Genomic DNA, 22,271 nt, shown 5'->3' with positions numbered 1-22,271 from the left:
TTATCCTGGAAAACCATAGTCATCCTGAATCCATTTAATTCCTGCTCAAATTCCATTGAAATAGAATATTGGGAGACTTGTCTTTCTACAGGATCAGGGAGTAATGTTTCATTTTACTGATACTACACTGTCCTTTTCATTGTATTTTCATCTCTCAGTTTAAAATATCTGTATTTGTCTAACTGAAGAGATCTAAGGACACCCCAGAAGCTCCTCACAAGGGGCTGGTGGAGGTCTGAGGTGAAATAATCAATATATGCATTATTAAAATGGTGGACAGACTGTCATTACACCTCTGGTGCTGATTACAAATAGAAAGGCTTAAATAAAGCAGCTTACTTGTTCTTTTGTCAGGTCATATATTATGCATGTTCGATTTCCTCTGCAGTCACCACAAAGTGTGGAAGAAATTCAAGAATTCAATAAAATTATCCTTAAATCATTGGTTGTAAATTAGACATTCATTTAGGTTAATTCTGTTATCAGTGATAGGCTGCTTACTGTTGGCATGCATTTGTCAGGGCTTTAGGTTGATAAATTCTTCTTCTTTTTCTCCCCAAAAGAAGGGAAAAATGTCAGCTTGTTACCATTTTTGAGCTCTACCATTTTGAGCTAATAACTACATTCACATGAATATACCACACTAAAAAGAACCTTAGCTCAGAAAAGCCAACACTGTCTTCATACAGTGAGAATTTCCAATCAAATGTGGCACTGTGGAGTGAGCACATCGTTTTTAATGAAGTGCTGTGGTGCACCTGACTTTGCCTCAGCCTAAAACTTTTTTGTTCTAATTGCTGCAATGTATCATTTAGTCTACTAGATGTTTGCAGACCAAAATGAATTCAGCAGGAGGGAGAGAGGACAGGGATGGGTGCCACAACATGTTGGAAATTATTCAAACACTTGGCCTGTGTAGACTTACTTCATAGCATCAGCAGCTTAACATAACATGCAGAATAGAACACTACGAAGAAGAGGAGATAAAGACACAGGCACATTTCTTCTGGGTGTCAACACAGATCTCTGTTTAGAGCTATATATAAAATACACCATGGCAGGACTGAAGGTTTAAGCCGTTGCCAGTGCTGTAAGGCTATATATCACCAGCAGCTTCAGAAGCCATTGTGCATGAGGCAAGCATCCCCTATTACCTCCTGTTACAGGATGGAGTATATATTCCTTCCCACCTGTCCTAACTCTGGTGTCCTGGAGAAGGGAAGGGAATATAGCTGTGTCCTCTTCAGGGAATCTAGTGCCACTACATCTAGTGTCCCTTGCATCAGGGACAAGGTTAAGGGAGAATGTTTTGTGCCCTCCCCATCCTTTACACATTCACTCAGCTAAGCACAGTTTAGCCCACAGTGTTCTGCCAACAGCGGAAGCTGTCTGAAGAAAGGTACCTACTACCCCTTCCCAGCAGTGCAGGTGAAAACATCCACTCCTACACAGCCCTTAAGACATGGAAATTGTAGTTGTATTGCTTTCTTCATCAGAACAGCTCTGCCTCCTCCATGCTTTCTTTGGGCGTGGGCAGGGAGAAGTCCTTTGTCCATATGTTGTCTGTTTGGATTGCTTTTAAAATGTAAGCTTTTCAGGGAAAGGATCTATCTTCTGGCATGTCTACAAAGCACATTGCATCCCTTGGGTAGTGGATAATAATGTTAGGCTAAATCTAGGGGTTAATTGTGATACTATTGGTGAAGTCTGCACATGTCCTTTCTCAGTGGGAGCTTCTGAAGACAGAATATATCCCAGCACCTGCAATCTAGAGGGCTGGATTGGGGTCTACCCTTCTATAGGATGAGCAGGATCCATGTGAGAGCTAAAACATAATAGTTTTTCCTTGCTTGTCCTTCCCTCCTCTTGCACATCATGCAAGAGCCAGGCACAAATTGAAATAAATGTATAATTTAATCAATCTGATTCTCAGTTTTCATTCAATTGTTAGGCAAATATCCATTGACTTAAGTGGGAGTAAAGGCCTCAGTTTTAGCCCAGTATTAATAATCAAAAGTAACTTATAGTATGTTAGCACAAACTAAATGCAATTTCCCTTTTGACTCAGAACTATTCATCCATCATTTGGCTGGGGAGGATTAAATTGATTGTACCTTGGCAATAATTTAAAATGCCGAATGGGTCATAAAGTTAAAACTTACACACAGTATTAGTATCCCAAACAAAAGACATTTAAACATGCCAAGAAACAATATGCTGATCTGGCCATTACAGTTAGCAGATACGAAGACTTATGAAACAAAGACAAAATAGCATTGTTTCTCACTCATACAAATCAAAATGTCGGATTCTTAAAATAGTCAATATTAGAGTAAGCATAAGTCATAAAGATGCATCAGCAAGAAATTCCTGTAATTGACTCAACTTAGATGGTGGTATATTCAGAGAACAGCCCAAGTCCGTTAATGTCCATTGCGGAGTTCAACTTTAGTGACTATACCATGCACTTCAAGAAGGGACTCGACATTCTTCAAATGATTTTACTGATCTCAAGATCAAGGTCTCTTACAATAAGTTCTCATCCAATTCATTGGGAGTTCTCAAGTATTTTAAAAAAACAAAATAATGTAGTTAGTTATTTAGCTTTAAACAGTAGCTACTGTGTGCATGTTCTTAACTTACTTGACAAAAATGTCCCAAAATTGTTAACATGCCAACTTTTTCATCATGAACTGTAGCTGTGACTCTCATTAATAGTCACGGGAGGTGTTCATTTGGGGGCTCTGTGTATGACATTTAATTTCAAATGTAGTTCACAGTATAATCAGCTGATGACTTTAACCTTCAATTTCTGGGCTTTTTGTTTACTAATTTCTGTAATCATTTTAGTTAAACACATTATCAAAACTAGTTCTGACTGAATTTATTGTTTAAGTAACTCATATAATTCTTTGTAAAAAGTATTTCCTATTAACGTAAAAGCAAAACCTTCATAAGTAATGTGTGCTTTTGCCACTCATGACATACAGCTCTCCTCCTTGCAATAATTACACTAGTACTTTCCATGTGTTTTACAACAGCACGATACCGCATAAGAACTCTATAAATTAAGCTCTCGTTTATAGCCAAGACAGTTAAAACTTTGAAAGAAACCACCAGTGAATGCTCAGAGGTATAGTACAATACACAGTCAAAGTAATTCAAACACTCAGCCCATAGTCTAGATCTAGCCCACTAGATGTATTTACATGGCCTGCGTGTTAGATTCAAATTCTGTGTAATCAAAACTTTCTTTAAAAGAAACAAACACAAAGTTTCTAGCTTTCATGGTTGAGAAGAAAACCTTCCAAATGTAAACCAGTGGAATGTTCCTGAGTCTGCTATGGAGAAATGTGTGCTCCACTACGTCTCATTCATTGGATTGGGTGTTAGCTCTGCAGCCTAATAACGGCACTTCTTAATGTCAACCTTAACTAATTGACGGCTGATCACATTAACAGATGAGATAAACAAGAGTGGTGGAAGTTGTTGGAGGGAAGAAAATGCAAAGAGAAGAAAGGAAGAGAAGATAGGAAAGGGAGAGAAAAGCAAAGAAAGGATGGGAAAGGACAGGAGGAAAAAAGACAAAATAACAGTGGTCAAGAAGATGACCACATTTTCCCACTGAGTGATGTTAAGATTTTTAACAAATAATTATAAAAATAGCTAAAAGTGTTGTTACTGCATCAAGGACCATATTCTGCCCATGATCTCTGTATAAATCTCCCAAGGATAGTATTGGGAAATCTGCTGTGGGTTGACGCTAGCATGTATTCCTAGATTGGCCTCTGGACTTCAATTGAAAATGGAAGGTGATTTCCTCCTCTGCATGCATTTGACGTTTCTGGAAGAGAGTATGAAAATAAGAAGAGCTTGCTCAGCATGCTGTGCATCTATTACATCTACCTCAGTACCAAAGGAGCACATGGTGGTTAACGTGATGACACTGACTGTACCTCAGAACTATAGCCGTTTGTTACTTATTATAAAGCGTCAGTGTAGCAATATAAGTGCACTTCTTTTTTTCTGACGCAGCAGCAGTAGCAACAGTGATAGCTTGGATTTCCCATTACAATCTGGAAATCTTTTGCCTCTCAGGCAGCATTAGCTGTGCCAGTGCTGTTCATTGCAAAGCCTGCTGAAGCCTTGTCCCTTCCAGCTAGGTTTCAGAGTTTGATTCTGACATTAGTCACAGAAGGGATCCCTTCACACAGTGAACAGCTTAATCAGCCTCTCCTTCCATTGTGCAACACTCTAAATGCTCATTGGCCCCTCAGAAAACAAATGTGGTTTCTGGTTAATCAAATGCTGACAATGATCTTCCATCTCATCTTGTTGATGCCTATTTGTAGTAATCCAGGTTGAAGTTGATGCTGGAAATTTTATACTAAAGTTGACAGCACCGAGGACTAGCATTTAATATGGCTTTACATCCCCAATTTACATTATGTTTGTTTCGCTTCACAGGCCTTCAAGAGGGAGTTGAAAACTAAAGAACCTGTTATCATGAGTGCACTTGAGACCGTGCGAGTGTTCCTGGCAGAGCAGCCTCTGGAGGGACTGGAGAAGCTCTACCAGGAGCCTAGAGGTAGTTGAATGTAGAGCTATAATAACATATTGATAGAAGGATCAGTGATGATTGAAAGACCATAAATTCTTACTGCCACTGTCAGGGCAGCTCTTATATACTCCAAGCTGCATATCACTATCTCAGAACCTGAACTAAAAAAAGGATAGCTGAAACCAGGACTTAAAAGTCCTTCTGCACACTGTATAAATAAATGTGCATATTTAAAAGAAACACTGTGAAGAGTTCAAAACCTCTTGTGTGGATGTATAACTTATAGACCAATTTGTGATTCATAAATTTCAGTAGTTAACCTCTTAGAGATAGCAAAAAGAAAAGGAGTACTTGTGGCACCTTAGAGACTAACCAATTTATTTGAGCATAAGCTTTCCGATGAAGTGAGCTGTAGCTCACGAAAGCTTATGCTCAAATAAATTGGTTAGTCTCTAAGGTGCCACAAGTACTCCTTTTCTTTTTGTGAATACAGACTAACACGGCTGTTACTCTGAAACCTCTTAGAGATAGGAAATCCATGCCAATTTGAAAAGCTAGCCAAAGAAAATTACAGCTGACCATCCTGAAATTTATTTGGCTCAACATTTAGTATAAAATGCTCTAGAAAAAAGCAGATTGCTTAAATAGAAACTGTGTGTGTGCCAGGTACAACTCAAGATCTTTGCTTGATTCTTGTGGTCCCAGTTCAGCAAAGCTCTTAAACATGTTCTTAACTTTCAGGCAGACTTAAGCACATGCTTAAATTTAAGCATTTTCACAAGAGCTTTGCTGAATGAGAATGGACTTAAAGACTGCTCAAGTCCATTTGAAAAGTAAGCGTGTACCTAAATTCTTTGTGGAATATGGGCCCCTAACTGAATACTTAGAAAATTATTACACTGTGATATATAATAGGACTAGGATTTGTTGAGGGACCCCAAATTATTGTACATTAATAAAGTATATTTGATAGATGTCTCTGGGGTTGTGAATAGTTTTCTTGCTGTGCTTTTGAACATTTCAGTCTTGCTCCAATAGTTATTTTCCTTATAAGACAGAATATGCTCTAACGGCCTGTTGAACTTCACATTTAGAGCTGTCCCCTGAAGAAAGGGCCCAGAATGTCACCAAGCTCCTCCGAAGACAGGCAGATGAGGTCAAAACTGAATGGGATAAATTGAACCTGCATTCTACTGACTTGCAAAAGAAGATAGATGAGGCTCTTGAAAGACTACAGGAGCTCCAGGAGGCAATGGATGAACTGGACCTGAAGTTGCGCCAGGCTGAAGTGACCAAGGGTTCCTGGCAGCCAGTGGGGGATCTGCTAATTGACTCTCTGCAGGATTACCTAGAAAAAGTCAAGGTATCAGTGGGCTTATACTTTTCAACATTTGTGGTAGAAAAATGTAATTGATCTTGTTTTGACTGTTATTCTCCTCAATCAAGAAACAACTTTTAAAATGAAGTGTTGGCTGATTTTAAAGAATTGCAACATTTAAAGAATGATCTAATTCCCCCAATGAAATCAATGTTAACATGGAGTTCCAATTAAAAGTATACATGAGTAATTTATGGCAAAAAATATAAGGATGTCTACTTATCCCCAGCATAGATACTATTAACCCAGGGAATTTAGTGTTAAGATTAAATTTAAAATAAATCCAGACTCGTTAAGGTATAGAATTGCAGTTAGGGCACCCAAACAAACTTAATTCTACCTCGTATTGTAGTCATGTAACCATACAATTAAGATTGTATAATTGTGTTTGTAACTCCACATTAGATTAAACTGCTTTTTAAAAAATAGATTTTTTTCTCCCCCCACCCCGTATGATTTCATCACAGGGAAGGTATTCCCTGACCTGCCGTCCCTAATGAGTAGATCTGGTGAGTTAGGTTTTTTGTTTTGTTTTGTTTTTAAAATTAATACTTGGGAATTATGGTCAACGTGCAGAATGCTCTCTGGTAGAACATTATTTGTCAAACTGTGTTGAAGAGAAAAGTTTATTATGAAAAATAACAGGGGGAAAAAGCCATTAATCAGAAAAAAAAATCAATTCTAGCCAGTGCAAAAGATTTCCATAAGGGTTAAGTATTTAAGAAATGTGAAGAGTCTGCAAGATTCTGTTGTTAAGATCATAGATGACAAATAAGAGGTCTGACACCTATTTTGTGTCTTAATGAATTTTTAACTACTTGTACAAAGTGAAACAGCTCCAACAGCAGAGACTGACTTGATAGGATACTCACTTGGGATGTGAGAATTCCAAATTCAAGTCCTTGCACCAAATTAGGCAGAATAGGGGCTTGAACCTGAGTCATCCACGTCTTAGGTGAGTGTTCTGTCCACTTGGGTGGATCTCTTTCTGGGTTTGATCAGACATTGCGTCCTTGACCTGAGAAACCTTCCCAATGAAAGTTCCGTCAAAACTAAGAATTATGAGTCGATATTTGCTTAAAAAAAAAGTTTTGTCAAAAAATTCCTGACAAGATCTACTTGAAACCTATATATTAGCCCTAATTATAAAATTTTTTATTCTATTATAACATCGGCTAAACTGCAAATGGAAAAACTGTGTGTGTACACATATGGGATTTCAAATCCTTTATAAGTGATAATATTTCAAACCCTGTGTGAGAGTTGTAGCACAGGTAAGATGCACTCCAGGCAGTGCGTTTCTAAGCAATGATAATACTATTTGGGTGGTGTTACAAGGCACAAGGCCAAAGGCTGAGTAATGTTAACTACCTGAGAAGTGCAGTAATTGCCTCAGAATGCACTGCCAAGAGTGTTGTTATTGCTCTAAGGAAATAGAATTTCTACATGAATAGTGAAAGTAGATAGATGTGAGCATTTGCTGGGCAATGTAGTCATGTCTTTAACATAAATAACCGATGAGAAAGCTCCAGTTGTGTCTGCAGTTTAAAAGCCATTGTCATAAATTACTGAATGCATGATTGTTTGCTATTTTGTTGTAGCTGCGTTAGTCCCAGGATATTAGGCAGACAAGGTGTGTGAGTTAATATCTTTTATTGGACCAACTTCTGGTTTAACATATTGAGTTAAATATATATATATATTTTTAAAATCACTTGGTTTTTTTAAGTATATGTTTTCAGAAGAAATAACTCAAGAAAAGCAGTTCTTCTAAATATAAGATGTACTAGCTTTAGGGATTCTTTAAGTTTGCATTTCAGTTTAAATATACACAATGTATGAACATTAGAGTTAGGTCAAAGAAGCCTTCAGTCCTGATCCTGCAAAATCAAGGCTTTGTCTACCCTACGCAACTTTTAGCGACACGGCTGTGCCGCTACAGTAAGAGAGAGCTCTCCTGCCGACAAAAAACTTCCACACCGAATGAAGGGCGGTAGCTTTGCCAGCAGGAGAGCACTCCTGCCAACAAAGCGCTGTTCACGCTGGCGCTTTTTGTCGGCAAAACTTTTGTCGTTCAGGGGGGTGGGTTGTTTTCCACACCCTCTGCACAACAAAAGTTTCGTTGTTCCATTTCCAGTGTAGACAAAGCCTTACACTTGTGCTTAACTTTAAGCTGAGTAGCCCCATTGACTTGAAATGTACACATGCATAATAGATTGCAGGATCAAGACCTCAGTTTGTTGGGTTTTTGGTTTTTCTATGTACAGGATTGATTTTATCAGGGGAGTATTGCAGGAAGATTAGAAACAAAAGGCTTTTTTAAGACCATATTTCTGTTGGGGAAAGCAGAGCAGTTTTTTTCTTTTCAGTCTGAGGAAGTTTGGATATAAGACAAACTGGAATGGCTTAGGTTCTGCCAAACTCTGTCAGATTTTTACTCTATTGATTTTTAGTTTGTAAAACCAAACCCAGACCAGGGCAGTTCATCTCTGGTACCCTTTTCATCAGCTATCAGCAGTATTGGAGAGAGGTTAAGAGATTCCGGCTGATTTCTGTATATAGAGGGAAGAAAGAATGACTCAACAATAGAAGACTCTTCATGGGACAGAACACATGTTTTTTCTCTCCTAAAATACTACACAGTTATGTAAATACCTTTCAAGCACAGTAGTATATCCATTAAGTATCCAGAAGAAAAAAATACTGTCACTTTGATGGGAAAATAGTTAATAGTCCAATATCTGAAGTTTAAACGATGCAGTAAATATAAGGAAAAATCAAAAATGTACAAAGAAACACAGTCATAGATCTGTGTATGAAAATTCAAGGTGGTGTTGAACAAATGCCAGAATTCTACCTTAGATTATGCCATGGGTAAAAATTTCATCCAGTCCTTATTGCCAAATTATTCTGAGTGATCGGTACCCTGGTCAGACTAACCTGGGTGCGAACTGCAGCATTGCAAAGCCCTACCCATTTCCTGTGGCATCACTGTGGCTGCATTGACGCATGTGAGGCATGAAGGGCGTGTTTGCTCTACAAACTTTTGCTGCTGCGATTTACATCAGTATAAAAGCCACTGCAGTTGTTATATCGCTTGTGCGCATGCATACATGGCTCCTTGCATCAGCGCTCTGCATACTCACCAGGAGTGCTTCTTTTGATGCACAGTACTGTGCACCATGGGTAGGTATCCCACTGTGCAACTCACCACTGTCCAGCACATTGTGTTTTGGGGAGTTTTGGCACAGCATAGCTGGGCAGAAACAAGTCACTTGGGTGACTGAGACTGTGGGGTCAAGCTCCCATCATGTAACTTTCTCCACCCCGTAATGCCATCTCTAACCCGTAATTTTCATGTCTATTTTGAAAATCCAATGAACGCCCGCGGGACTTGTTGCAGTCCACCACCTCTGACAGAAGCGTGGAGCCTGCACAGCTCTGTGCTGTCGTCATGAGTGTTTCATAGATTCATAGATACTAAGGTCAGAAGGGACCACTATAATCATCTAGTCTGACCTCCTGCACAACTCAGGCCACAGAATCTCACTCACCCACTCCTGCGAAAAACCTCTCACCTATGTCTGAGCTATTGAAGTCCTCAAATCGTGGTTTAAAGACTTCAAGGAGCAGAGAATCCTCCAGCAAGTGACCCGTGCCCCATGCTACGGAGGAAGGCGAAAAACCTCCAGGGCCTCTTCTAATCTGCCCTGGAGGAAAATTCCTTCACGACCCCAAATATGGCGATCAGCTAAACCCTGAGCATATGGGCAAGATTCACCAGCCAGATGCTACAGAAAATTCTTTCCTGGGTAACTCAGATCCCACCCCATCTAACATCCCATCACAGGCCATTAGGCCTATTTACCATGAATATTTAAAGATCAATTAATTACCAAAATCTTGTTATCCCATCATACCATCTCCTCCATAAACTTATTGAGTTTAATCTTAAAGCCAGTTCGATCTTTCGCCCCCACTGCTTCCCTTGGAAGGCTATTCCAAAACTTCACTCCTCTGATGGTTAGAAACCTTCATCTAATATCAATTCTAAACTTCCTGGTGGCCAGTTTATATCCATTTGTTCTTGTGTCCACATTGGTACTGAGCTTAAATAACTCCTCTCCCTCTCCGGTATTTATCCCTCTGATATATTTATAAAGAGCAATCATATCTCCCCTCAACCTTCTTTTAGTTATGCTAAACAAGCCAAGCTCCTTGAGTCTCCTTTCATAAGACAAGTTTTCCATTCCTCGGATCATCCTAGTAGCCCTTTTTTGTACCTGTTCCAGTTTGAATTCATCCTTCTTAAACATGGGAGACCAGAACTGCACACAATATTCCAGGTGAGGTCTCACCAGTGCCTTGTATAATGGTACTAACACCTCCTTATTGCTACTGGAAATACCTTACCTGATGCATCCCAAAACCACATTAGCTATTTTCACGGCCATATCACATTGGCGGCTCATAGTCATCCTATGATCAAACATGTTGCAAGCACAGGGTGCACAATCATCCAATACTTGCAGAGATACAAGAGCAGCCATGGAGAACATGATGATTTCATGGAGCACACTTTGCTGTGGGACATAGGAAGAACCAAATCAAGGTTGTCGGTGGTGGTCTCAGAGTAACTGCAAATAGTGAGGCACTGAAGCAAGCACTGGCTGGTGAGACTGGTAACTGACTGGTAACGCAAGCTTGGATGATAAGTGAGCTGCAGTACTTCTGGATGCACCCACATTCCTTGATCTGTGTGCCCAGCTCACACCAGCCCATCAGCTCAGGGACACCAAAATGAGAGCAGTACTGATGGTAGAGAACCGAGTGGCAATTACACTGTGGAAACATGGAATGCCAATTGCTACCAGTCCTTGGGAAATCATTTTGAAGTTGCAAAAGTGACAGTGGGGGCTATTGTCATGCAAGTGTGCAGGGCCATCAATCGTCACCTGCTACACAGGACTGTGACTCTTGGCAATGTGCAGGACATAATGGATGTATTGGCAGCAATGGGGTACCCAAATTCTGGGGTGGGTCTCTTTGTCTCTCCAGTTGAAGCTGTTCTGCTTTGTATAAAGAACTTGAATAGCCATTTGGCCAGAGACAGAATGGCTGGGAATGGGTCAAAAGTCTGGTGCTTAGGGCACTCGCCTGAGAGGGGGGGACATCCAAGTTCCAGTACCTTCTGCAATGACTATTTAATTATTTATACAAAGTGCAACAGCTTCAACAGGAGAGACTGGGAGAAACCCACCCAGAATACCCCATAGCCTGGTGGTTAGGGTACTCACCTGGTGTGGGGGAGACCTGGGTTCACGTCCCTACTCCTGAGCAGGGAATTGAACCTGGGTCTCCCATGCTCCTGGTGAGTGCCTCACGCATTGTGCTAAATGTTAGAAGAGGTGACATCAGCATCTTTTTCTCCTTTGGGAAAGTTTCAGAGTAGCAGCCGTGTTAGTCTGTATTCACAAAAAGAACAGGAGGACTTGTGGCACCTTAGAGACTAACCAATTTATTTGAGCATAAGCTTTGGTGAGCTTATGCTCAAATAAATTGGTTAGTCTCTAAGGTGCCACTAGTACTCCTTTCCTCTGGGAAGCTTACCCTTAATGCCCTTACCCAAATAAACTCAACCTTTTGTTCAACCCCAAATGAAATTTTTCCAACTTTTTTTTGATTCACCACTAATTCCAAAAAATGTTGATTTCCATTTGACCCAAACCAATTTCTTTCTTATTTTTCATAACTGCGAACAAACTGAAAAATCCATTACTGGCACAGTAACCTGCCAGTGATTCATCGTATGGAAAAAAAGCTCTTGGTCTGTGCACTTCTGACTAAGAAATATCTGACAAGTGATATCTGGCAAAGTGGCCACCTTGGTCACATTCCTTTTCAAACCTCCACCAGAACAGCACCCACTGTGGGATTTCCAAACGTCAGCTGGTACCCAACTGAGCAATAACTCGCTGGGGAAGCCGACTTCCCCGTGGTGATTTCCATGGAAATCTTTTCCATGGAAATGAGAGCTCTCAATCTCACAGTGAGGTTTGGGGGCTAGCTTCCTGCAGAGCAGGAGAAAAGCCTCATCCTTAATACAGGTTTCAGAGTAACAGCCGTGTTAGTCTGTATTCGCAAAAAGAAAAGGAGTACTTGTGGCACCTTAGAGACTAACCTATTTATTTGAGCATGGGCTTTCGTGAGCTACAGATTACTTCATCGGATGCATCTGATCAAGTGAGCTGTAGCTCACGAAAGCTCATGCTCAAATAAATTGGTTAGTCTCTAAGGTGCCACAAGTACTCCTATCCTTAATACAGACACTGCTGTTCATCTCATGTCTTGAGAACAAGAGAGAGTGTTCATGGTTCAGACATAAAAACACCTCCATGTGGTGAACTTCATCAGAAAATACAGCATACTGCTGTCTTTGAACATTAATGAACTACTCGGCTTGCTCTCTGGCTTTTCACACATACTCCATTGTCTTGCCAGTGTTGCCTTGTGACTGCTTTTCAAAGTGCCCCCTGAGGCCTTTTTCTGCAGAAAAAGGCTTCCATTTAGAGAAAAGAACTAGGAAATGGTGCCAGATCCAGGGGATTTATGGGATTTCCCCCAGGGAATTATGGGAGTTTGACAGTTTCTCCCATAATCCCCATAGGCTCCCAGAAAGCCTTTTGAAAATTGGAAGCCATTGTGTCAGGGAGCTGTACCAGTATTTGTGGATTAGGTATCCAGAAGGCAGTGCAGCTGCAATGTTGTTTATTGCATTAGTATGGATGTTACACCCAAAACAACAGGCTATTGTGAATGGACTGCACTGTTGATACTTACACCAGGGATATGCAGTCAGGTCAACCACCAGCAATGCAGCTGTCTGCTGTAAGCAAATTAACAGCACAGACTTAAGAAACCCTGGGGAGATAGATCTCTTATCTGAAAATTTTCAGGCAAGAACAAGAGAATGGTGCCAAAGGCAACTTCAGTTCCAAATGAAAGTATCTGTCTCCAGTGAGCTGTAGCTCACGAAAGCTTATGCTCAAATAAATTGGTTAGTCTCTAAGGTGCCACAAGTCCTCCTTTTCTTTTTGTGAATACAGACTAACACGGCTGTTACTCTGAAACAACTCAGGAATGCCCACCCAACTGAAGGATAGGTGGTTTAGTCCTGTTTTCAAATAACTCCAATCTGTAGAGGAGTGCTTTGTTCTCCTCTCTCAGCTCATAGAGAGAGCAACTTGGGGATAGCTAACTGTGAAACAATGGTCAAAACTTCCTATCTATTTGTGAACTTACTTTGAAAACTATCAAGACTTCTTAAACTGGTTTTAGCTGCTGCATCTTCACTTTTAAACATTTGAATTAAGTAACTTTATAGCAGGAAACTCGCATATTGGATACAAAATATTGTTTTTAAAATTCTTAATGTAAAGAAACTCCTTGGAAAGTTTAGGTTTACTTTTAAGCCTTTTGTCTCTGCTATTTGTACAACTTGTGTTATACTAAACTAAACTATATACCAGCAGGCATTAGGTAAAACCAAATAAACTAAAATATTGCTGGAATATTAGCCTCTAGCCAAATAAGAGCCACTAAGGCATCCATATGCATGTCTGTTTTTACCTTCTTCCATCCTTTGGCACCCACCCAGGTTTTCTTGTTTTCTGAAATAAACTGTGCACTCTTTTCTTTTAAAAATGATGAAAATTGTGATTATGAAATTGTGAAGCAAAGAGCACCAGCAAGAGACAGACATGCCCATTGTGTAAGGGCTTGGCTACACTTGCCAGTTACTGCGCAATAAAGGAGCCCCATGTGCACTAGCTCACTACCCATCCACTGGTAGTGGCAAGGCACGTGGAGCGCTCTGACTCCGCAGCTAGAGCGCTCCTGGTACTCCACCTCGGCGAGTAGAATAACGTTTGCTGTGTCCCCGCTGGAGTGCCACAAGTGTGGACGAGGTGTTGCATTACTGCGCTCTGATCAGCCTCCAGAAACATCACATAATTCCCTTAAGTCAAGTGGCCACGTTTGTCATTGTTTTGAACTCGCTGTAGGAATGCGGATTAAAGCTCCATTTCTGAGAGCTGGCTGCTTATCTGCTCCGAGGCAAAGCAACCATTAGTGTGGAATGCTGTGTGTGTGTGAGAGAGAGAGAGAGAGGCAGAGGAGGAAGGGGGGTCTGCTGCTGTCTGAATTTACAAGACAGCATGCTGCCATGCTCTCAGCCCCCGCAAAAACCCACTCTCTCTCCCCCCACATACACACAACACACTCCCTGTTACACTCCACCCCACCCCTCCATTTGAAAAGCACGTTGGAGCCACTTGAATGCTGGATAGCTACCACAATGCACTGCTCTCTGTGGCTGTTGCAAGAGCTGCTAATGTGGCCACGCCAGTGTGCTTGTAGCTGTCAGTGTGGACAGATTGCAGCGCTTTCCCTACTGCGCTCTCCGAAGGCTGGTTTAACTCAAAGTGCTCTACATCTGCAAGTGTAGCCATGCCCTAAGTGTGTTTTCTCAACTTGGCAGCCAAGCCTGCATCACATATTGCTTAGTCCAGTCTTTCTGAAGCAGTGACTGATAATTGAGGCTAACTTCTGAGACATGTTCACTAGAGATTGTCTTCTTTTTTTTTTTTTTTTTTTGTGAACTGAGCAGAATTTGCACTCAGATCTCTGCAGGTGAGAAATGTATTGAACTGCTTATCAGCTGTTCCTAAATGACTTTTTGTATCCATTTGATCTCCTTGTCCCTTGGACATCCCTCCTCTAACTGAGGTAAAAGCAAGACCTTCCTTAAAAGAATTTGCTAAATTTTAGCTGTGCTATTTTTGTCATGAGAGAAAGAAAATAAATAGACTTTGATAAATAAAAAGCCCTATTGTGTACTGCAGTGAGCTTAAAGTGTCACCGAATTATTGCGTGCAATTTAGTAGTTTGTTAAAAAAAAATGTATTCAGAGGCTACGGGAATTAAACATCAGTGACCTGATTCTGTTCTGAAGTAAGGGAAGCTGGAAGAGAATTCACTACTCATAAAAGTCTGCTGCATTTGACAATTTGTCATTCTGGTACAACTGCTGCTGAGAGGCAGCTGTGCATCAGTGATGCAGTCCTTACTGTAAAAGGCAAAGATGGGATGGTTTCAGTAAAGCAGTCATCGCATGGTTCTGTTACGCAGTAGTTTGTGCTGAGAGGTGCTTACAATGTGGGTTCTGAGAGTAAAATCATTTCTGGGAACTCAGGGCCATACTCAGTGTTTTATAGTGTAAAGGTGCAGGAAGTATTTACCCCCAAACTGAGTTATCACAGGGCTGGTCTACACTACCTGGGGGGATCAATCTAAGTTACGCAACTTCAGCTGCAAGAATAACGTAGCTGAAGTCGACGTACTTAGATCTACATACCATGGTGTCTTCACTGCAGTGTGTTGATGGGAGACGCTCTCCTGTCAATTCCCCTTGCGTGTCTCATTGAGGAATACTGGAGTCAATGCTAGAGTGATCGGCGGTCTATTTATCACGTCGATAGTAGACGTGATAAATTGACCCCCGCTGGATCAATTGCTGTCCGTCGATCTGGCCAGTAGTGTAGATAAGCCCTAAGTTAATACATAATCAAGCATTTTGTCATGAGGGGAAGAAATAATTTTGGGGGGGAGGAAGTCTATGGGCATAACTAGAACCACACATTAGTGTGATCAGAAAACTATGGATACTAGGACATATGCACCTCTGCTGTCAAAGGAGGATGGCAGAAGTGGTATTCCACAGGAGGAAGCCAATATTAAAATCCTATCAGAGCTCCAGAGCATTCTAGAAATAGCTATTTGGGAGAGGTGCTTACTCAGCACCTCCCCTAACCAGCTATCCCTACCCAATTTTCAGTCCAGACCCCTGCTGAAGCGGGGGTTGGAGATATATTGTAATGCTACTGTGCCATGGTCCTGTCCATTTCTGTGCCACCAGGTGCTTGGAGTGAGGGTTCTGTCAGTGTAAACTAGGGAAATGGTGGAGTGAATCTGGCCCCTTCTGTCAGGCAAAATACAACAAATAGCATACTACAAATATGGCTAAATTGGTACAAAGGGGTCATGGAATATGGAAATTTCACAAAACTTTCCAAGCTTCCTGCCATTTGAGAGTCCCATCTACTTTATTTGCTGATAGGCTCTGTATGTTCAGACATCCAGAGAAACATTTACATGTTCCCACACTGAGGTGTGAACTTTGGCCAATAACAAGTTACTGCTGCTCAGAGCAGCATAAACATACTCTCAGGTTCTGAGGTAATTACTTTGATTTTCCATGATAGTATCCATTGTTCTTTGGCATCACCTAGATTCCTCTCTTGCTCTTCCAGAGCAATGCCCCCTCCTTTTTGGGAGTTTGCAGGTCTACAACAGGAAACCACTTGGGGATTTTTATTTATATATTTCTTTATTTTTTTGTGGCAGCATAAAAGGTTGGTGTTTTTTGACTAGTAGAATTAGGAGGGAAAATTTTTAGTAAGGTACTACATTTTTTAGCATGCAAGACAGGGGACCAAAGGATTCTGTAAGGGCTTGTCTACACTTGAAACGCTCCAGTACTTTAGTACTGTAGACACTCCCTACACTGATGGGTCTCAGCCTCTCCAGAGGTAGTGCTGGTGTACTGGAGTATATTTTAGCAATTTGCAAGCATTATTTCTGAGTCAACCATCTTGCTGCATATATTCCCCCTGCTATTATTCCTAGATTTTTAAGAAAGATATATGATACATATAGTTATAGGTAGAATATGAAATCAGCAGAAATCATGATTTGATTAGAAATTAAAAAGAAAAATAATGAGCTAGACAGCATATCCTAATGTAGTCATATTAAAATAATAATAATAATGAAAATATTGAAATACTTAATGAAAAGTTGTCATTCTGTTAAGCAACAAGCTTAAATTGCATGCAATTCTCAAGATCACATTTCAATTATGTTTGTTTCCTTTTTAGAATATTAATAAAGTAATAGCCTTTCCTAATTTAAATAGAACACTGGTTTACTATTTCATTGCTGTAGTGCTTTTGGATTCTGCAGAAGAAACTTACAATAATTATTTCAGACATCTGCTTAGTATTCTTTGAAGTGCATAGAAGTTCTTTTTCAGTTTCATTTGAGCTCCAGCTGTCTGCACCAAAGTCTATAATCAATCTGAATTAAGTTGTCCTTCTTCCTTTAATATATCTCTTATTAAGTTCTGCACTGGCCTCTTAGTGAGTCTTACAGGCTAATTCATGTAGATTTGCCATTTTCTGCTAATTCATTTGTCAGCTTTCCAAAACCCAACTAAAAACAATTGGTGAGACAATTAGTAATGCTCTTCAGAACAACTTTTGCAGGAATGGAATACATTTGGACTTGATCAGATCTCTCCCAGTAACAAATATTTAGGGGAGGAAATGAACTGATGACATTTTACAAGGCTTTATTTTTAAATATAAATATGTATTACGATTTCTTCACTGTTCAATAAAATCAGGAGAGATTTTTCAATAACTAATATTCTTCAGCTGTTGCTTTATCAGCAAGATAATTATCATCGAAAATAGCAATGTTGCCAAATAGAACACAGATGAACTTTGTTTAAAGACAGAAGTCTCATTAGTATATCTAAATCCACTGGAACAATTTGAGACCCTGAAGATGTCTTTATTTATTATTGAACTTGTAACTTTAATTATGTCTCTTTGTGTATTTGGAGCTTTGCAGTGTTTACTGTGATTGAGTCTAATGAAAGCAGTAGCTGAAATATGTTGGATTTGTTATTGAATTAAGCTGGCTGTGCAGTTACCATGTCTCCTAAAAATCCAAGAATATTCAGCTAATCAGATCACTTAATTAGCTGAATCGTCTGCCATCCCATTGCTGTAAAGAGATGTCATTTTACTCAACAAAATATTCAGTAGACTGCTCTGTTGTCACTGTTGGAGGCAAGTGGGATTTTCTTTAAGTTAACTTTTTTAAAAATATAAAATTTATTTAAAATCCTTGGGGGTACTTCATAATACGTTCATACCTGCTTATAATGACATCTCTTTAGTACCTTGATGGTTCTCAGTTTCTGTGAGATAAAAGCTCAGTTTTGCCTTGTGCTCTTTTGGTCTCATCCAAACAGCTCATGAATGAAATTCAGTTCTCGAATGAAAAGAAACATCATTAGAGTAGCCGTTATTCAACACTTGGGACTGTTGTAAATTTAATCATAGGAGGCTAAGCTGCTGTGGGCTGTTGTTGCATAAATAATCGCAATGACTGGAGAGTATTATATGGCAATAAGCTGCAGTGTAACTGAGACAATGTTGTGTCTATAATGTAAATTATTATTGTTTTAATTGTATTGTAACATCAAAGCTACATGTTTCTCATCTCGTATGCAGTAGGTGTGCCATCCTTGTTGTTAATATGAATAGTTAATGGAAGCTAGTTTATGTATTTTTTCCACCATATTATATAATCCATTTTAAGCAGAAACCCTCATTGATTTCAATTAAAAAAAAATCAGTGGCATAATATAGCCCTTTGGTTCCCTTATTTTCCTGGGAATACAAAGAAAGTGACTGGGCAGGAAGGGAAGGAAATGAAACAAATCTAATCAGACTAGTCCAGAAAATTAAAAATGCATTAATTTATATCAGTTGCGAGGACACACTCATTATTTTTGTAAAGGAATGTTAATGTTATCCCTCTAACAAATGACAACCAAAAATCCACTTTCATTAATTTGTTCTATATGGAGAATCACCAAAGAGTATGTTGCTCTACAGGTCTGTTGTGTAAACCACCAGCAGTCTAGGAACATTTTTGTAAAAAAGAACCCAGGGAGCGATTGCATTTTTCACATTTATGTATCTGCCATTAACACCAGTATTGGGCTTCATTTTGATGTGAGTACAGTAAGTGGCAGCTCAGTATAAAGGTTCTTAGGAGGCAAGTCTTCAGGAGTTACTGAGAGGTACTAGTTTGACTGAAGCTCAGCTGAGAGGAGAATGAGAATAAGCAGCTTAATATTAAAGAAATTATATTGCTAGGTGATCACATGGTAATGGTTTAGTGTTTAAAATAAAGTCTTTCATACATTTTGTCACTTTTAACATAATTTTTGCCCCATAGTATTAGTTAGTGACATTAATATTTGCCTGTTCAGATAATGTAAAGTTCACCCCTGCATACCACATACAGCCTGGTACATGGCTTGAGTCCCACTTATGGGCATATGTGGATTTTTGGCACACACATTATTTATATATTTATTTAGATTTAACATTTAAAAAAAAACAAATGCCCATACAAAAACTCTTAGCATCCTGGCAATAATTAGACTTACAATAACTAATGTAATGTGTGATTCATTTCACTGTTATTTCTAATGACTTTTCCATTATATTTCATTCCCTCCTGTATGATAGCATGCTTTGGACTTTTCTGGATCAGCAGTTCTAGTGTTAAAGAAAAGCCTGGCAAGATAATGAATAAACAAACTAATTTGTTAATAAACACTTACCTAATAAATATTGAATTATTGTGCGTAAATATGGTAATTGACTCAAGAAAGGAACTGTTTTCCCTTCAGCAATGGTACTAGCCAAAATAGCGATTCTAAGTTAAATTAATTTAATTCTGTTTGATAGCCTGTAGGCTAAATAATTATATTAACCACTCCCTTGCAGTAAGAAACTAGGAATACAAAATCCAAAATGGGTTAGAAGAAGAAGAAAAACACTAAAGGTTTGATAGCTTCAACCCTACATTTATTGAACATGCTATTATTAGATCATCAGATGTAATTTAGAGCCAAATTTTTCCTTTGAATGGATACATCCTGCTGATTTCAAGGGAGCGCCACATGTGCATCTGAGGGCAGAATTTGGCACTTAAAAATCTTGGTACTCTCTGATGTAGGTTTCTGTTTGCATGCCAAGGGAATTGACTCATCCCATATAAAGATTCTGTGTGTCTTTTTATCTCTCTAAAGTTCAACACAGAGGCCAGGACCAGACGAGTTTAAGAAGCTCGCTTTCTATTGGTTTACCTGGATTAACAGTGGAATTTGAGCTTTTAGAAGTAAATGTTAAACATTGGCATTAAAGTGTCTAAGTATAATATCTGGGGTACACTCAGGGGCTCTGACTTTTAATGTGGCTTCTTCTGTACATGTAAATGTTCTATTGAATTCAGATGTTAGGCATATGAGTACAGGCCATATAGGTACTACTGTGATAATCATAGAGGAAACATTAATGGGTACCAGAGGTTAACTGACATTAAATGAGTCATGCTATTAAAATAACGTGAATCATTTTAAAATGTCTATTTATCCCCTAACATCCTAAAAGTGTAAATATTCACTCCCCCAAAATGTACTGAGGAAATGTTATAAAGTGGATTATATTAGCACTAAGAAAAGGATTACTTGTGGCACCTTAGAGACTAACAAATTTATTTGAGCATAGGCTTTCGTGAGCTGTAGCTCACGAAAGTTTATGCTCAAATAAATTTGTTAGTCTCTAAGGTGCCACAAGTACTCCTTTCCTTTTTGCGAATACAGACTAACATGGCTGCTACTCTGAAACCTATATTAGCACTATTTTTATTTTAATATGGGACTATTTTATTGGCTAAAAGTACTCCTTTTCTAAGCCACAGATAGAGAATATATATAATCACGCAGTAATTATGGCAGAGATTCTGTGTTACATTGGTCGAGCCATGAGGTAATGCAGTTAGAGTATATGTACGTGCAAACACTTCGGAAGCTGAATTAGGTAGAACAATGTAAAACTTTGGGATGTATTGATTAAATACAGTCACCTAAGTGTGATGGCTGCTGAGACATTTTGAAGTATATTAAAAGGACATACCAGAAGTGAAAATATAACCATAAAAGAGAGGGATAATGCTTATAGTTTTCTGTGGTGAGGCAATTTTCTTTCCACAAACAAAACAGCTTGTCAATACATTTTTTTTTAAAATGAATTCTTTTTTACAATTCTGACTCTCCTATTCTTGTAATTATTGTGGACTCTGGGGGACCATTTAGGAGTTGTACCTATCAAGTACGCAGATTCCATAATGGTGATTTTACTACTTCATAGACAAGTCAATGAGTGAAATAAAATCAATTTATCAAAAGCGCATATGCTGGCACACAGGGACTGCATGAAGGAGGGAGTAGAATGAACATTAGGTTGTTTGGGATAGTTGAGCCAATGACTGATTGTGCTATATCTTCTCTCATTTTAATTATATGTATTGAAAGTTTAATAGAGTTTGATTTCATATTTAGTTTCAGATTAACCTATAATGCAGTTCAATATTATTATACTACTGTTTAGGAGTTCTTTGATAGTCCTTCATATGTTCAAAACACTGTGTAGTCAAGAGCTAATTAATCCTCACAGTTCCCCTTAAGGTTGAGGGGGGATGCATTATTATCCCCATTTCACAAATAGGGAAACTGAGTCAGAAAGCTGAAGTCTTCCAGCTGTCGCTTCCTTTCACATTATTTTTTTATTATTTATTTTTTATTTTAAATTTTATTTCTTCTAGTTGACTTTAATTATTCGAGATACTGAGAGCCAAGAACTCTTTATTTTCGGTAGGATTTTATAGTTGTTCAGCTCCTCTTGGAATCAAAACCTATTATTACAGATAATTGGTTATGCTATGGAAGCAGCAGGGTAAGCTTTCCCACCCTTCCCTGACAGTATGCTTCAATACTAACCAGGAATAAGAGGATAGTTGAGGCTCCATACCTAATAAAATTCCCAGGGCAATGCTATAGCTGAAAAGGCTAATGAATCACTGAAGGTGTAAACAGGGAACTCAGAGGAATAGAGATGTGGTATTATCATTATATAGTACTAGTGAGACCATTACTGCAACAGAATTTCCAATTCCAATGTCTGCACTTCAAATGGGAGACGATTCAGGGACGAGCAGCAATTACGGTACAGGGACTGGAAAATTTATCTTATACAGAGACACTTAGAGCCTTCGATATATTTAGTTTATTGAAGAGAAATTTAAGAGGTGACTTGATCAAAGTCTGTAAGAATATACACAGGGAGAAGCTGTCTTATACTAGAGAGCTCTTTAATCTAACAAAGGCATAACAAGGGCAAATGGCTGAAAGTTGAAGAGAGAAAAATTCAAACTGGAATAGAGTGCATGCTTTTAACACTGAAAGTAATTAATTAGCCATTGAAACATTACATGAAGTATTTAAAACAAGATTGTTTGTCTTTCTAAATGCTAAATATGCTTAAAGTCAGCTATAAGTTACTGTAA

At 39.1% G+C, this 22,271-nt stretch overlaps 1 protein-coding gene across 12 annotated transcripts in view; it reads left to right on the top strand.

The window, feature by feature from the left end:
* Nucleotides 1-22,271, top strand: part of DMD (dystrophin) — a 1,926,267-nt gene that overhangs the window by 1,651,690 nt on the left and 252,306 nt on the right. For all 12 annotated transcript variants that reach the window (XM_073357918.1, XM_073357881.1, XM_073357898.1 and 9 more), the window contains 2 exons: nt 4,468-4,588; nt 5,656-5,924. In XM_073357918.1, coding sequence (XP_073214019.1) covers nt 4,468-4,588; nt 5,656-5,924 — 390 coding nt within the window. The remainder of the gene's footprint in view (nt 1-4,467; nt 4,589-5,655; nt 5,925-22,271) is intronic.

Source organism: Lepidochelys kempii, chromosome 1 (assembly GCF_965140265.1).
Source record: "Lepidochelys kempii isolate rLepKem1 chromosome 1, rLepKem1.hap2, whole genome shotgun sequence".
Lineage (NCBI taxonomy): Eukaryota > Metazoa > Chordata > Testudines > Cheloniidae > Lepidochelys > Lepidochelys kempii.
The sequence above is the reverse complement of the archived record's forward strand: the minus strand, read 5'-3'. Positions and strand labels throughout refer to the sequence as shown.